Below are 11,733 nucleotides of genomic sequence, written 5' to 3'. Positions count from 1 at the left end.
GAAGCAGGCACTGATAAGCTTAAAGCGCCACCTGGAGGCCTTTATGGGTAGTACTGTGGCCAGGGGCCATCTCATGGACCCAGGACTTTGGGGAACAGCGAAAGGCTGCACAAGGCAGAAAGAGGATAGAAGAGGAGGCCAGCCCAACAGTGGAAAGGGGCAGGGGAAGATATACCTTCCTGGCATTTTCAGTGTACAGCTGCTGCTCTGCACCGCCCCCCCACCAGGAACTGAAGGCGCTCACTCTCCAAAGGAGGTCATTTCTCAGGGCTTTACTTCTCCAGGGCCCTCTGCCCCTCAGGCTGTTCCTTGCAGTCTCCAGGGAGTCATTGTGGGTTAAGACACACGGGAATAAAGACGCAGACCTACTAGAGAATGGACTTGAGGATATGGGGAGGGGGAAGGGTAAGCTGTGACAAAGTGAGAGAGTGGCATGGACATATATACACTACCAAACGTAAAATAGATAGCTAGTGGGAAGCAGCCGCATAGCACAGGGAGATCAGCTCGGTGGTCTGTGACCACCTAGAGGGGTGGGATAGGGAGGGTGGGAGGGAGACGGAAGAGGGAGGAGATATGGGGATATATGTATATGTATAGCTGATTCACTTTGTTATAAAGCAGAAACTAATACACCATTGTAAAGCAATTATACTCCAATAAAGATGTTAAAAAATAAATAAAAATAATTTGGACCAAAAAAAAAAAAAAAGCACCAGAACCTCCATTCTGGAGGCTTGGTGCCACATTTCAGGATGAGTGGCATGAAAACAATGCCACGGACCGACAGCTGACAGAAGGGGAGCTGTTTGCTTAGAGCAGTGGTTCCCAAAGTTTGGTTCTCAGCGCACCTGAACTTGTAGAAATGTTTGGCCCACAGCAGACCTACTGAGTCAGAAGCTCTTGGGGCGGGGCCCCGTGAGCTGTGTTTAAGTAAGCACTCCAGGTGATTCTGAGGCAAAGCCAGAGTTTGAGAACTACTGGCTTAGAGGAAACCTGAGTGGCGTGGGCAGGACGGAGCCCACTATGAAGTGCACATATGGGAAGAGCTGTTACATGAATGGGGTGGCCATTTGCTCTGTGCTCCTCCAGAGGGAACAGCTATAGGGCACATGGGCATGAGGTGCAGAGAGGCAGAATTCCGTTTCAATTAGGGAAGTAATATTGAACAAACAGAGCTCTGGGGGAGTGGGATAGTATGCCTGGGGAAGGCGCTTCTCTGTCACTGGACTAAATGTCCTGGATCCTGAGGGCTAGACGATCTGTCAGGGATGTGGTAGAAATTTCTGCAGAGGTTAAATTAGATGTGTGTAAGGAAGCCCCAAACTCAGAGAATTCATAATTCATTCTTTTTGCAAATCATCTTTTCTTCTGTTCTCTTTTATCAAGGGCAGGGCGATACTTTCTGGTTGTTCTGAGAACCTCTTTCAGCTAAGTATTTATAGCACATTGTGACAAAAGAGCAAATACCGGACCAAATGGATTTTCCAGCCTGCTGGTCAGGGTTTTCTCAGGGCTGCTCCTTCCGGACCCATTGTCTTCTAGGCTGCTGCCCAGCTGCCTTCCAGGGGTTTCCCTCTACACCATTCCTGATCCTCTTACCTACGTTGAATCTCCTATTCCCTTTATCCCACGTCTTTCTATTTTTTATTACAGTTTAATACGTTGGGGCACACCCTCAAATGGATTCCTAAGAAAGGGTACAAGAAAGGTCAAACTTTTCAATCTTGCATGTCTAAAAATGACTTTTCACTGATACTTGGTTGACAGATTGGTTGGGTGTAGAAATCTTGGTTGGAAATTATTTTCCCTTAAAATTTAGAAAACATACTCCATGATCTTCCATCTTCTAGTATTTTTTTTTTTGACAAATCAGCTTTCAGTTTCCAATTCTTTGTATGCAGCTAGTGCCTTTCTCTTGCTAGCTCGACGCATTATTTCCATTAATTAGAAATGTCTTGATTATGTCTGGAAACTCATATATACAGAATCACTGTGCTGTACACCTGAAACTAAAAGAACATTGTAAATCAGCTATACTTCAATTTAAAAAAAAAAGAGAGAGAGAGAGAGGATCTGAGCGTATTTGGTAGTTTATGTCATACTTGTAAAAGAAATTTTGGCCTATTACAGTGAGCGCCCCAGAACTAATTTAAAATGTATAACATGAATTTATGTCAAAAACTTACTAAATTTATGCTCAGCAAAGAAATATCTAATAAACCTCTAAGCTCACTATAGTTCTAAGTTTGTCAGATTGGTAATAATTATTTAGTACTTGGGAAAGGTATTTAAAAAGGAAATAGAATTTTAAATGTAATTTAAAATGTTGTAATGTGTTTAAGTTTATAAATTGAATCAAAGTCCCCTTAAAAGTAAATGAGGGCTTCCCTGGTGGCGCAGTGGTTGGGAGTCTGCCTCCTGATGCAGGGGACGCGGGTTCGTGCCCCGGTCTGGGAAGATCCCACATGCCGCAGAGCGGCTGGGCCCGTGAGCCGTGGCTGCTGAGCCTGCGCGTCCGGAGCCTGTGCTCCGCAACGGGAGAGGCCACAGCAGTGAGAGGCCCGCGTACTGCAAAAAAAAAAAGTAAATGATAAAATCTGGTAGGCTTACAACTTTTAATGGAATAATAAGGTCTATAAGCTAAACTGAAAAGCTAGGAAAGTGCCCCCAGGCCTTTACCACTGCTGCATCCACAGCCACTGAGACCTCACGAGGCCTCCGAGGGCTGTGCGGAGATTCAGAGCTCGTCACCAGAAACTCCAGTCCTCACCCGTGAAAAAGGACCCATTTTCCTCGCCTCTCACCATGCCCTGCCCCCCATCTTTCAGTGATGGAAAAACTTTTGACTCCTGACAAGCATATTAATAAACTCATGAACATATAGGCGTACCTAAGATGCCCAAAAAATCTATTGTCCAAACCAAGACACATTTGAAAGTGAAGGGGGCGCTAATAATAATTATTCTGGAGGGCAATAGACTTAAACCAGGACTGTCTGGGCAAACCCGGACAAGATACCTCTAGGTATAATGTGTGGTTTGTAAATACATGAAGGGAAGCAGGTGAAGAACTCAGCTGCCATCATTATAAGATGGTATCAAGTATCAACAAATGTTAGATCCTTGAATGTTTTGCTGGAAAAGTACTAAGAGCCCTTTCAAATGTGTTATCAGCAACACGGTCAAATAGCCGTTTGTTAACTTAGGACTAGAAGGTCTACGCTGCCCGTGTATCGTGAGGTTTCTTCTTTATAACTTGGGTGTCATGAGGCCCATCCTCCTCCACTGCAACAACTGCAAGGCAATTCTTAGTGTTAGGTTGTACCTGTATATAAGAGTCAGCCTGTAATTGGAGTGAAGAAATAGAGGGTGACGGTTGCTTAGCTGCTGGCTGGTTCAGTTTCCACAAATGCAGATTCTTACAAACGATCAAGTGTTACTTTTAAAGTCTGAGTCTGTGGTCTTTTGTTTTCCCACGACTACATACGTACAAAGGCAACCAGTGTCTTCCTGGGTATCTTATTTTTTTTTTCCTATAAACCACCTGCTACCGTGCACATGACCTGCCAAATGAGTTGCCATGCCATTTTTCATTCAAACGCTTACAAAGGATTTTTGGCAGTTAATCAAATTCTGGTGTACTCCCATGCATGCTATGGGGAAACAGGGTAACACAGGTGCTTTGGCCCAGTATCACCCCAGGGACTTGGCATCCTTCACAAGCCCAATAATGGTGTTTCCATCTGGCTCCGAAACCCCTGTAGAACTTATACACACAGCTCATTTCATTACAGTGAAGGGCTCTGTCCTAACTGCAGTGTTCTGGGTATTTCTTTTGGTCATGGGCTGCCTTATTTGCAGGGGGGTTGCTTATTTGGTGAGAACTGAGAAGGTTCTCCGGCTCCCAACTATTTCCCCATTCTACCTAAAATTCCCTTATTAAGGTTTTGTTTTTTGGGGCTAAGAAGTACAAGTGACCCCATAGTACTGGTAGCAACAATTTCACTTACTCTTTCGTGTGAAAGTGTTTGATCAGATAACCCCCCAACCTCTGGCTGAGATCTAAGAGAAGGTAGATTAGTCTTGATGCAGATGGAAGGGTTTGAAGGCACAGTGGGCCAATGCAAAAGGTGGGGTTCCGGAGAGCCAGGGAGCAGCCTGAAGGTCCTTCAAAGACACACTGGCCTTGTACAGTCCTTTGAAATGGGATTTTGTGAGACCATGATTCCAACAGCCAAGGGTTCCAGTGTGAAGACGGGGCTATGGGTTTCCAAAATGGTAACCAAAGGGTGGGTGGGGAAAGCCTAGTCCCATCCCCACTCCTGCCTGCCTTTGGTATCTGATGTCTCCCCCTAATTATTCCTGTTTCAGAGAACTCAGCCCAAACTTGTCCTGGGATATTTGGCACCAGAAACCTTGGTTTTGTTCCCACCAGGAGAGGCCTGACTACTAGCTGTTGGGCCACTGAGGCTCCCGTCTCTTAGCATTTTTAATCTTCAGTCTCTGCTCAGGCCTCCCAGGGAGCTGCCACCTGCCACCTAACACAAGTGAAGACCCAAAGCTGACTTTTTTAGCAACCGAAGCCCCATCCCAGCCACTGTGGAAGAAGCTCCCTCTTCTTTGAAGAAACACAACTGAGACCAAGTGAGAAGTAGCTACAGTTTAATACAAACCTGCACCAGAACACAACGAGTCGGGCTGTTTTGTTTTTGCCTCAGTCAGGTGGCCAGAGCACAGGACCACGTGTCCTCATGGGGTTGACAGAATCTTAGCACCATGACATTTACAGAGGAGTGAGGAAGTCACTTGGGTGCTGGAGGCTCCATCCCGACCCCAGGCTGTGCCTGCCGCCTGGGCAGCTGGAGGCGGTTTGGGTTTCCGAGTGGTTCTGTGGTTTCTGGGTCAGTATCGGAAAAGCCCTCATCACGGCATTGGCTTGACCGAGACCTACTGTGGACTCCTAGCACTACACACACGCGCACACGCACACACACACACACAGTAGCACAATTTTCTGGTAACTTAACCCCACAAACCTAGAGAGCAGCTAAGGCAAGAACAACAGTATTTATTCAGCAAGTACAAGACCAGTTTGAGAGCTGCATTCAGTGCAACCAGAGACCCTTTTCATTCCAACCAAGAGCCAGTGGGGCTGGTGATGGGGCTGGCTGGAGCTCGGCACAGGGGCAGGGAATGGGTGGCGGGGGGTGACCTTTCATTTGGTTCCTTGAACCTCCTTCTGATTTTCATCTAGAAGCTCCTGGGCAAGGGTGGGTCTATGTAAGGGTCGGGGGTGAATGAAGTGGAAGGCCTTCGATGGACCACACCAACATGTGGTCTCCCAGAGCCACGGACCACGCATCTCTCAGGCGGAGGCACTCAGAGAAGGTAAAGCTTTCCTAGCCCAAGCAGGGATGCTCTGCCCCCTGGCCACCACCACTGCTTGGCTCTTTGGCATCTGCCCAAGGCCCATGACCCAGCAAGGGCTGAAAGGGATAGATGATGCGCACTGTACCACGGGGTCAGCGTCACACAGTTTCCTAGGCTCAGATCCCCACCAACTGTCCCCATGGCCACCACCCTCCATGAGTGTCTCTGTTGCCTCTGCTTCCTGGGTTACTGTCTCAGTCCTCTCAGCTCCTAAGTGAGGATGTGGGGACAGCTCAAACCACAGGGCAGGCCTCCAACAAGTAACTGGCTCTGGCTCAAACAGTGATACGCGTCAGTTTGTTTACAAGAAAAATTTATCTACCTGTGCAAAACAAAGCAGAATGCCTACTGGGAGAGTAAGTCTTCTAGTTGGTTAAACTCTCAGGTGGGATCTGCAAGAGATGTCACTCCACTCCTCCTGTCCACAGCCAAGCTCTTAAGGGCAGTCCTGGACATTTCTGGAGTCAGAAGGCCTAAGCTTTCTGGGCCACAGCTGTGAAATGGGGGGAATAATACACACTTCGCTGTCGTGAGGAGCAATCGAGAGCTCATACATGAAAGGGCTTTGACAACGTGAAAAGCACTACAGAAATGTGCCGGGTATAACCACCGGCCCAAGAGACCAGGAGCCACGTGTCAGCCCGGGTGCTCAGACCAAATGTGCAACATGATGTCACTCCCCGAGGGGGAACAAGGCTCAGCAAGGGCAGCCTCTAGTGTTTCCATGGAAACCACCTGGAGCTTTGGAGGCAGGGAGGGCCCAACTGGGAGGAGATGGAGGCCACAGGCAGGTTAGGGTGAGGTGCTGACCACAGGAGACTGCAGCCCCGGAGCAGCGCTTTGGGCTACAACCAGGTCCTGCTGGCCTGGCCTCCCCCCTGGATCTAGTCCCACCCCCATCTCTCTTAGCAGGCATGAGGCCTCTCGCCAGTCACACGGATGAGCGGCGGGGCCTTGGTCCAGTAGGCCGAAGCGTACAGGCGGCTGGGTGTGTGTGTGTGGCGTTAGTGCTGGGAGTGACCAGGGCCAGAGATGGGAAAGGCCACCCTGCTCCCTGAAGGTCTGCAGGGCCGGCATCCCGGGCACCCTCTCAGGATGCAGGAAACTAGACCAGGAGGGGAGGGGAAGGACAGGAAGACTCCAGGAAAGGAGAAAAAGGGCCTGCGAGTCCAGTATCCCCCTCTCACCCCTGTCATCGGTGCCCTAGGCTGTCTGGTTGGTGTCGAAGCAGCATCTCCTAAGGTCCACATCTATTCCTGTTTCTATGCTATGCTAGTGACACGAAGCACCGTCATTTTTCACAGGATGCACAAACAAGTCAAACCAAACCACTGCGCAAACCAAACGTGCAAAACAAAATCATATACACGCGCCTGGCACCAGCCTCATGCCCGCCCGGCCAGCCCTTCTGGGCCTGGGACTCCTGGGGGGTGGCGGAGAGGAAGCAGCTGGCAAAGGGCACAGAGTGTCCCAGCCACAACCAAACAGGGGCGGGAGATGAGTGGGGAAAAACCGGATGTCCTGGGCGTGGCTGGGATGCTAACACCTGTCTGACTTGGGGAAAGTGACCACTGGGCCGAAGGGGATGGGGGAGGGAGTCCTTTTCTTTTAAAACACATCTGCTAAAGTGCTCTGGACAGCTGGCGGGTCAGCCAGGGGCAGGGCACTAAGGTCGGGCTTTCCCAAGGCCAGCCCAGAGGCGGGTGTGAGAGGAGGGGCGGGGCCAGGCTCTATGCACTGGGCTCTGTGCATAGCATGGGCCCCCGGGAAGCCTGCCGAGGCCAAGGCAGGAAAGGACTGCAGCAGGAGGAACACATCTCAAAGTGCCTGTTAGGGTCGGCTTGAAGCACAGTGAATCACGTGTCAGACATGGGGAGGGCTCCCCGTGTCCTGGGGCCCCGTCAGGTGGTGCGCTGCCCAGCCCGGCCTCTCCCGCCCCCTGCAGCTGTGGCCGGAGGGCGTGTGGGCTGGTGGCAGCGGTGCATCTTCACTTAGGGGGCTGGTCAGTGCCTTTACCAAATGCCACTTGACCTGCCTCCGGGGGGAGCGAGGATCCGAGCTGAGGCTCTCTTTGGAACATGGTCATCGATCTGAGAACCTGCAAGGAAGGAAGCAGAGGGTGAGCTCCCCTGGGTAATAAAACCAGGTCCTCCATGCTTAGGATCTAATTTAATCCTCAATCCAACTCCATCCCATTTTACAGGTGGGGAAACTGAGGCTCAGGGAAGTTACCTTGGCTAATGTCACACAGCGTTTAAGTGGTAGAGCCTGGACTTGAACCCAGGTCTTCCTGGTTCAGAGCCTCCATGATTAACTGCCTTGCTATGCTGCCTTCACTGCTGCCAGCCCTGGGGGTATGGTCTCTTGCCAAGCACACGGACCAGGGAGACGCCTGTTAGCAAGTGGACCTTTGCACCTATGCCTCAGTGAGCTAGAGAGCGAGAAGGAAGGGTGTGCCACTGCTTTGGAGAATCAAAGAGCAGCACCCCAAAGGCCCCCACGTCTCGAAGTCCCGAGACTTAGAAAAGAAGGCCTGGGAACTTCCCTGGCAGTGCAGTGGTTAAGACTCCGTGCTTCCACTGCAGGGGACATGGGTTCGATCCCTGGTCGGGGAAACAGGATTCCCACATGCCCTGTGGTGCAGCCAAAAATCAATCAATCAATCAATCAATCAATAAATTGGAAAAAAGAAAAGAAGATCTGTGCCCCAGGGAGTGTGATGGGACATCCTTCAGCCTGTCCCATTTAGAACAGACCAGGTTTGGGGCGGAGGGAAGGTGAGAGGCTGCCTCATGTCTGCTGAACCTGAGAGCAGTTCCGCCGTCTTGGCTCTGCCCGAGACTTGGGTGGGAGCAGAAGCCAGGGGCCAGAGGGGGCTCGCAGCTCTGGGGGCCTTGCTGCTTCTCCCGAGGCTGGCAGCTGCAGGAAGTGGCAGACCCAGGCAGCCGTGGGGAGCTACACCTCCTGGACTGGCAAGGCCGGGGCTCCCACTGACACTCCACCCCGCAGATCCCTTTCTGACTCCCTGCACCCAGTCCCATTGCTGGTGGGAGTAGCAGTGGCCCTCAGGGTGGGGGAGAAGTTATCTCCGTAATGAGATTGGCTCTGAGACAATGGGGAGGGTGGTGGAGAGGACCCCTCTCCACAGGCGGTCAGCTCCTCAGTCAAGAACCACCTGAGTTGCGGCCAGCACACGGCTGGGCACAGAGGAAGCTCAGCGGGCAGCCGTGCCCCCCGGCTCTCCTCTGGTTTAGTTCTCGGCCTCTCATGTTAGGACAGTTTGTGGCTGCGTCTCACCTCCCCCAGGATCTAGCTCCTCTCACCTTCCGGCCCCAGCACGGCTCTTGCAGAGCGGAGGCTCGGTCTGCGCCAGGGCTAGTCGTGAAGGCCGTTCAGTGAGACCCGGCCTCTGCCCCTTTCAAGTAGGGATCATGGCTTCCAGCAAAGCTGCTTGCAGGGCCAAGGCATCTTACCGTCTCTGCCTGCTCTCCAGTGAGGCTCGCCGTTTATGCCGCCATGACCCCCACCTTTAACTACGGCCGAGCACCTGGGACACACGCTGTCGACGATAAAGTCTCTAAGCATAGATACACCCCATATATTCTATATCGTATTACATACAGTACAATTCCTGGCAGAAAAGAAGGTGGCAAACCTGAGGTTAAGATGAGGGAGGAAAGGGTATAAGGGAAATACCACGTCTTTCAGCAAGGCTGCTGAGGAGTGGGGTGGGAAATGGGGGTGCAGACCCACGTAGCACAGAGTTAACGCTTCTGCACTCAGATCGTCTCTGGGGCATCCCTATGTGCAGGGCCCTCAAGATATCTCAAGGGATGAAACTATTTGAACTTAGAAAGCATGGGGAAAGGCCCCAAAGGGCCATGGCCTGTTAAGAGTGGCTGGTGCCCAGGGACTGGGAGAGCCCTCCTTCCCCGCCCACCAATATTTGTGTGTCTATAACATGGGGCCCAGCAGTCATCACCGGGCAGGGGATCGGGGAGGGAGGGAGAAGATGGGGAGGAAAGCAGCATAAACCCCTCTGCAGGGGTGGGGTTCCGAGTCCCTCTGCCCTCCTCCTGTCCCCTCACTGTGGTGGAGATGCAGGTGCCAGGCCAAGTGGCCCTTGCTCTTACCAGAGAGGCTGAAGCTGGATTCATGAAGGTCCCTCATGCCTCCGTGTCGGGTAACAGGCCGGGTAGGAGTGTCTGCGAGTGGCGTTCCCATCTCTTTTTTCCCAGGATGCACAACGACAGCTACATCCCCCAGGTAGGGAGTGCGGTCCACTCCCCTCACCTTTAAGGTCTAGTGAAGGTGGAGAGCAGAAAAGGGGAAAAGATGATGCCATCAGAGCACAGACAGCATCAACCCTCAGGGCCAAGCCACCACCACCACCAGAGCCTCCCTGATGACTGATAAGACTTTGGAAGCTGCCACTCTTCTCAGGACCCAAATTACTGCATGTGACAAAGCCTTCCTACCCCTTGAACCCAGGGGTAGAGAATCCGCTTGTACCTCCTGAATAGTGCATATGTGTGGGAGTGTTTGCATGCATGTGCGTAGAGATACCCACGGACTCCCCTCGACATTGGTGGAATGTTTCCCAAGGTAGCGGGTAGACTTCTGAGGTATTCAGCTTTAGAGAGCACCCCTCACACGGAGCAATGTCATCCCCTCACTTGCCAGGCTCTCAAGAGGCCAGGCCTTTTATTGTGATCTGACAACTTTGTGGGAATAGAGGCGAAATACAGCTGACTTGGAGATTAGAGTCCCCCGGCAGCAATAGTAGTTAATTTTGTACTCACAAAGGCAATAGAGTTAAGAGCCTATATTCTACAACCAGACTGCCTGGGTTCCACTCCTAGCTCTGTTACGTGTAAGCTGTGTGACCTTGTGCAAGTTATGTTACCTCTCTGTGCGTGTTTTCTTATTTATAAGAATACAGAGTTGTTATGAGATCAAATGAAATAGAACACGTAAAGCTCTGGCACACGGTGAGTGACATGTAAGTACCAGGAGCTGTTATTATTGCAGGGGTCAGTTCGGGGCTTAATCATATTACAAAGTTCTGCTGCGAGAGGAAGTCTGTTGGAGTGTGTGCATAAGGTCTGAAGGGGCAGCATAAATAATCTACACCCCAGGCACTCTTCAGGGACATAACCTCAATCTCCTTGCTGCATAATGCTTGCTGAAAACCTTGTTGAGAGAAACAACAGATAAGGGTGGTTTCTGGAAGGCTCTTCAGCTTACATATTCCTTTGTATTCTCCAACAGATCTGTAGTTGAGCTCAGTCCTCAGAATGTCAAAACTGGTCTGAAGTGTTTTAGCCTTTACCAGGCTGTACTTTGGGGTTCCGGGGGTGAAGGGTGGGAGTACAGACCTGGTGAATCCTGGGTGAGTGACCTTGGCAGGACCCGGCTCCCGGCAGCCCCTTGCTTTGGTTTTATACGCTGGTCCCAACCCCAGAGCTACTTTCTTTCCTGAGGACCCTGCTCTGTAGGGACTGCTTATTTATAATTTGAGGGAAATGAAGTTTTTTGCGTACCTGCATTCTGTTACGTAAGGGCTATACCAGAGAATAGGGAATAGAATTGGCTTTTTCTTGAGGACCTTATGTTGTCATCATAAGTGCTTTGGATAAAGGGCCTCTGAGCTGAATTTATATCAGTCCTAGAAGCTGAGCTCTTCCACTATGTCTGGCCCTAAGAGCGGTCTGATGTGAATTGGTATCTGTCTGACATTCTTGTGAGGTTGTTATTTATTTATTTATTTATTTTTATTAGTTTTGGCTGCGTTGGGTCTTCGTTGCTGCACGTGGGCTTTTCTAGTTGCCACGAGCGGGGGCTACTCTTCCTTGTGGCACGCGGGCTTCTCATTGCGGTGGCTTCTCTTGTTTCGGAGCACGGGCTCTAGGCGCACGCAGGCTCAGTAGTTGTGGCTCGTGGACTCTAGAGCACAGGCTCAGTAGTTGCGGCACACGGGCTTAGCTGCTCCGCAGCATGTGGGATCTTCCTGGACCAGGGATCGAACCCGTGTCCCCTGCATTGGCAGGTGGATTCCTAACCACTGCGCTACCAGGGAAGTCCCAGGTTGGTTTTTAGAAGGGCTTCAAACACTTTCTCTGCCCTCTTTTGATCCTATTTCCTGACTAAAACATCTTTTTTTGGGAAAGCCACAGAACTGTTTAAAGATTTTTTTTTTTCAAATTGAGATATAATTCACATACCATAAAATTCACCATTTAAAGGAATACATTTCAGGGGTGTTTAGTGTAATTCACAGGTTTGTGCCACCAACACTGTG

General features: G+C 50.8%; 1 protein-coding gene across 1 annotated transcript in view; it reads right to left on the bottom strand.

Moving 5' to 3' along the window:
* Positions 1–4,804: 4,804 nt before the first annotated feature.
* Positions 4,805–11,733, bottom strand: part of DPYSL5 (dihydropyrimidinase like 5) — a gene marked incomplete at both ends in the record, with an annotated part of 49,356 nt that continues 42,427 nt past the window's right edge. Inside the window, 3 exons of the mRNA XM_082852178.1 lie at positions 4,805–4,907; positions 7,449–7,530; positions 9,566–9,734. Of these exons, the coding sequence (XP_082708304.1) occupies positions 4,805–4,907; positions 7,449–7,530; positions 9,566–9,734 (354 nt within the window). The remainder of the gene's footprint in view (positions 4,908–7,448; positions 7,531–9,565; positions 9,735–11,733) is intronic.

Source organism: Leucopleurus acutus, assembly GCF_964270905.1.
Source record: "Leucopleurus acutus genome assembly, chromosome: 12".
Taxonomy (NCBI): Eukaryota; Metazoa; Chordata; class Mammalia; order Artiodactyla; family Delphinidae; genus Leucopleurus; species Leucopleurus acutus.
The sequence above is the reverse complement of the archived record's forward strand: the minus strand, read 5'-3'. Positions and strand labels throughout refer to the sequence as shown.